This window comes from Galeopterus variegatus, unplaced genomic scaffold (genome assembly GCF_000696425.1).
Source record: "Galeopterus variegatus unplaced genomic scaffold, G_variegatus-3.0.2 Scaffold3423, whole genome shotgun sequence".
In the NCBI taxonomy this organism is placed as follows: domain Eukaryota; kingdom Metazoa; phylum Chordata; class Mammalia; order Dermoptera; family Cynocephalidae; genus Galeopterus; species Galeopterus variegatus.
The window spans coordinates 88,075-92,504 of record NW_007729534.1 but is presented as its reverse complement, the minus strand read 5'-3'; the positions used below and the strand labels follow the sequence as shown (position 1 = coordinate 92,504).

Genomic DNA, 4,430 nt, shown 5'->3' with positions numbered 1-4,430 from the left:
AAAAAATTGTTTTTGTTTATGTTTAAAACTTATTGTAGGCTATCTCTGTGCCTAGGATGAACCTGAAGTGTAAACCTAAGGTCCTCTCAGGTCTTTTCTGATCCTGAGCCTTCCCCTGGGCAAACACAGTCACTTTCTAATTTTCCCCATGTATGCTGTTGCTTTTGGGAGTTTTAATGCTTGGCTCCCAAAAGTGGAAAAAGAGAAAAATGAAGGGGAAAAAGAATGCCAGCCCTTTAAATTTCCTGGCAGTCCATTCAGCCAGACAGGGAGGAGCTTGCAATAATGTGGGGGAAGGGTGCAACAACAATGCCTATCTCTTTGCACCACTGTGATTAGAAGCAGCAATCATAAGTCAGACCACAGATCTCTGATATTTGGAGGACAGGGTTCTTTTTGCCCACCCCAGCTCCACAACTTTTTGCCCATCCTGGCTCCTGCAAGTTGTATGCAAGTTATTACAGGAACATGTATGCAGCTGCCTGCCATGGGGCTGAAGATTGAGCATAAGTAGGTGCTACTGTGCTAAGAGGTGCAGTGGACTAAAATTAACTAGACTTTATCATCCAAGCCTTCCCAAAATATCAGACAATAGTTACATTCTGCCAATGCAATTGTTGTCTAGATGTGGAAACAGATTTCTGTTGCTTCCTACTCCACCAACTTCCTTCATCTGTTTGTTTTTAACTTGTCTAAATCTTTATATTTTAAGTGGATTTTTTTGTAGATAGCATATAGTTGGATATTTTGTATGCATTCTGACAGACAATCTCTTCCTTTAATTGGAGTATTTAATGCATTTACATTTAATGTAATTGTTGATATAGTTCTTTACATCTATCATCTTGCTGTTTTTTTTCTATCTGTCCTTGTGTTCTTTGTTCTTGACTTCTTTTGGATTGAGTATATTTTAGCATTCCAGTTTTCCTTCTCTTTTGGCTTTTTAGATGTAGTTTTTAAAGTTGGTTGTTTTAAAGATTATGATATGGGGGCCGGCCCGTGTCTCACTCGGTAGAGTGTGGTGCTGATAACACCAAGGCCACGGGTTTGGATCCCATATAGGGATGGCCAGTTTGCTCACTGGGTGAGCGTGGTGCTGACAACACCAAGTCAAGGGTTAAGATCCCCTTACCGGTCATCTTTTAAAAAAAAATAAAAAATAAAAAAAATAAAGATTATGATATGGGCCGGCCCGGTGGCGCACTGCTACAGTGCACCACTTGGGAGCGCAGCGGCGCTCCCGCCAAGGGTTCGGATCCCACATACAGACTGGTTCCTGCTCACTGGCTGAGCGAGGTGCGGGTGCAACACCGAGGATTGCGATCCTGTTGCCGGTCCCAGTCCAGTATGGGCGCGACACTGAGGGTTGCGATCCATTGCCGGACACGAAAAAAAGACAAAAAAAAAAAAAAAAAGATTATGATATGAATCCTTAACTTATCCTAGTTAACTTTTAATGAATATTATACCTCTTCAGATCTAAAGTAGGAATGTTACAATAGTATAATTCCATTAGCCTCCTCCTCCACTTTGTTATAAAACTAACAACACATTATTATTATGTTTACTTTAAATAGTCACTTGTCTTTTTAAAAAGTTAAGAAGAAAATTGTCTTCTATACATAGTTACCATTTCTGGTACTCTTTATTCCTTCCTGTAGACACAAACTTCCTTTTAATGTCATCTCCTTTCATCCAGAAGAACGGCAGCGCCGCCGCGCCTCCTAAGCGGCGCACTATCCAGTGCGCCACTGGGCCGGCCCCAGAAGAGTTTAATGTCATCTCCTTTCATCCAGAAGAACATTTTTAGCATTTCTTGTAGTCTGGGTCTCCTTGTAATGAATTGGGCACCTGTCATTTAATAAAACTTGAGAATTTGATCCAATCCCATCCACCATTTCCATTGCATAAAAGGATCAAGACAACTCTAGTAATTCCCTGGGAAAAGACTCACCCTAATCCCCAAACCCCAGCAGTCTGTGGGGGATCCGGGTTTGATGATAATCAAAGAAGCCCCTGAGAATGAGGCACCTGCAACTATTCTTCACAGTGGCCCAAAGCCCAGTCTTCCAGCCATGCTTCCACATTGACTTCAGGGTCCACCCAGACCTCCTGCTTGAGGGAGGAGCTGTTAGACTGTGGTATCGGTTGAGTGTTGCCTCTCAAAGGCCTGGGATAGGCACCCTTCAGAGCTCTTTTCTGATCTTGCTATGGACTACAGGTATCAGAGGGTGGTCTCCTGTTGGTTAGAGATGACCTGTTTTTCCTACCCATCTTTCCTGTACTGGTAAGAGACTAGCCAGTGATACGCACCCTCCTACATCCCTGCGGTTTTGTTCAGGGGCCTCAGATTTTTTCAGGGAGAACTTAGATACTCTGCTCCCATGACTCTTTAATGCCGAAGATGCTTCCTCAAGATCAAGGGTCATATGCACTTTAGTCGATTTACTGTCAGGGACTCAGATGCAGATTCCTTTGACTTGTCTTTTTTCCTTTACAAGTCTTTATACTGCCTCCCTGTCTTCCTTCTCTCCTGAGTTCCCCTTCCCATCTTTGCAGAGTGGCCTCCACACAGGCCAAGCTCGCTATTTGCTGCAAGCAAACACAGACTGACAGTCTCTATTCTGTCATGTAGTGCAGTGTAGGCAACCAAACTGTCTCCTTCTACCTGGGTGCCCATGGGCATGTCCTATAACTCCTAACCCCTCGCAGCTTCTGTTTCTTCATCTGTAAACAGAACTGTTGTGAAGATGAGATGAGATTAATTTCATTAATTTCATTGTGAAGGCTTTAGCACGGAGCCTGGGACCTAGCAAGTTACCCATGTTAGGTATTATAATTACAGCCCTGCTCTCAAACACCTTCCCCAACTCCCTTTCCAGCCTCAATTTAGTTGACAAAGCATTTGGCCCCTGTATGTTGCTGGATGTTCAGGAATGTGACCCCGTGTTTGCAGAAGGCCACTGACTTTCACATTCAATCTCCCAGGACAAGATGCCAGGCCTCAAACACTAGCTAGTACATCCCAGGCACTTGCTGCTCCACCTTCTCTGTTTTCTGGACCACATGGCATACAGCTCATCTCGTTTTTTCCCTGTCCTCTCAGTGGCCTGCTGCAGCCCAGTTCTTGGGCTTCTGTGGGGGAAGACAGGAGGAAGCTGGGGGTAGGTCACAGAGATGTAGTGTATGGGGCCTTGCTCCCAAGGAGCTCACAAGTGGGTTGGGGAGAAGGACCCAGAAGCAACTACTACAGCACTCCCAATTCAGGGAAAGACTGCTCGATGCATCTATGCTAGGATCTCATGGGAGCCCAGAGCTGACACCTGGATCACCCGGGAGTCAACACGACATTGATGATGCTGGGCTAGAATACTGACGGACAGTGGGAGGTAGCAAGACAGACAGTGAGGACAGAGCACCCCAGGCACCAGGAAGAGCCTTAAGAAGACTTCAAACTGCCTGAAGCATTCTGGGAACTCCAAATAATTCCACTGGAGTTGAGAGAGGCCTAAAAACCTTCAACCCACAAGACATACCAACCATTGGTCTCTTCCTCTCCCCTCCATTCCACCCTCAATGTGGTTGCCAAATTTATCTTCCTAAAAATTAAATTTGGCCCCCTGATTTTAAAATCTATTGGCTCCCTACGGCCTATAGGACAAAGAACAAACTCCTCCCTTGACATTCAAGGCCCTTCCCAATCTTGCCCCAACCTACTCCTCCCACCTCTCCTCCCCACCCCTCCTCCCCACCCCTCACCCTCTGTTATGGCTGCTCTGATAGTTTCCTATTCTCCAAGCAGTCCCTGCACGTTCGTTCGGGCCTCCGGGCCTTGCCCAGGCTGCTCCCTCTGCCCGAAATGTTCTTCCTCTCTTTTTCGCGGGACAAAATCCTGCATCTTTCAAGACCCAACCCAGGGGACATCTTCACTAGAAGACCCTACAGGGCAGAAGAATACAGCACATCATTTTTGTTGAATAATTAATTAATTATACCAAGGAACTCTTCCCTGAGTACCCAAGATAGACGTCCCCTCTGGGGTCCCCGCAGCCCTCGACCACGCTTGTTGGAGGCAAACAGAATTGAAGGCAGGCGTCATTTCTTGGGCTCATTTCTTTTTCCTCGACATCTAACTCTGTAGCTGGCACGTAGGAGGCCCCCGGTACATGTTTGTTGAATGAACGAATGAGCGGACCCGCCATTGCACCTTGTGAACCCGCCAGGCTCGGGTCTGGTGTCATCGCCTCCACTCCTGGCCCCGGTCTCCAGTGCGCGGCTCGTCTGCGACAGGAGCGCGGACGCTCGGTCCCCGCGCTCTCGGGCCCCGGCCCCCGCCCCGGCGGTCCCGCCCACGCCCATGATTGGACGGCGGAGGCCACGCCCACCGCGCCGGGCCGCCTTGGATTGGTGCGGCCTCCGCCAGGGGGCGG

At 47.4% G+C, this 4,430-nt stretch overlaps 1 protein-coding gene across 1 annotated transcript in view; it reads left to right on the top strand.

Annotated features, from left to right (window-relative positions):
* Positions 1 to 4,430, top strand: part of ASL (argininosuccinate lyase) — a 66,455-nt gene that overhangs the window by 32,011 nt on the left and 30,014 nt on the right. Inside the window, exon 2 of the mRNA XM_008585024.1 lies at positions 4,224 to 4,407. Coding sequence (XP_008583246.1) covers positions 4,224 to 4,407 — 184 coding nt within the window. The remainder of the gene's footprint in view (positions 1 to 4,223; positions 4,408 to 4,430) is intronic.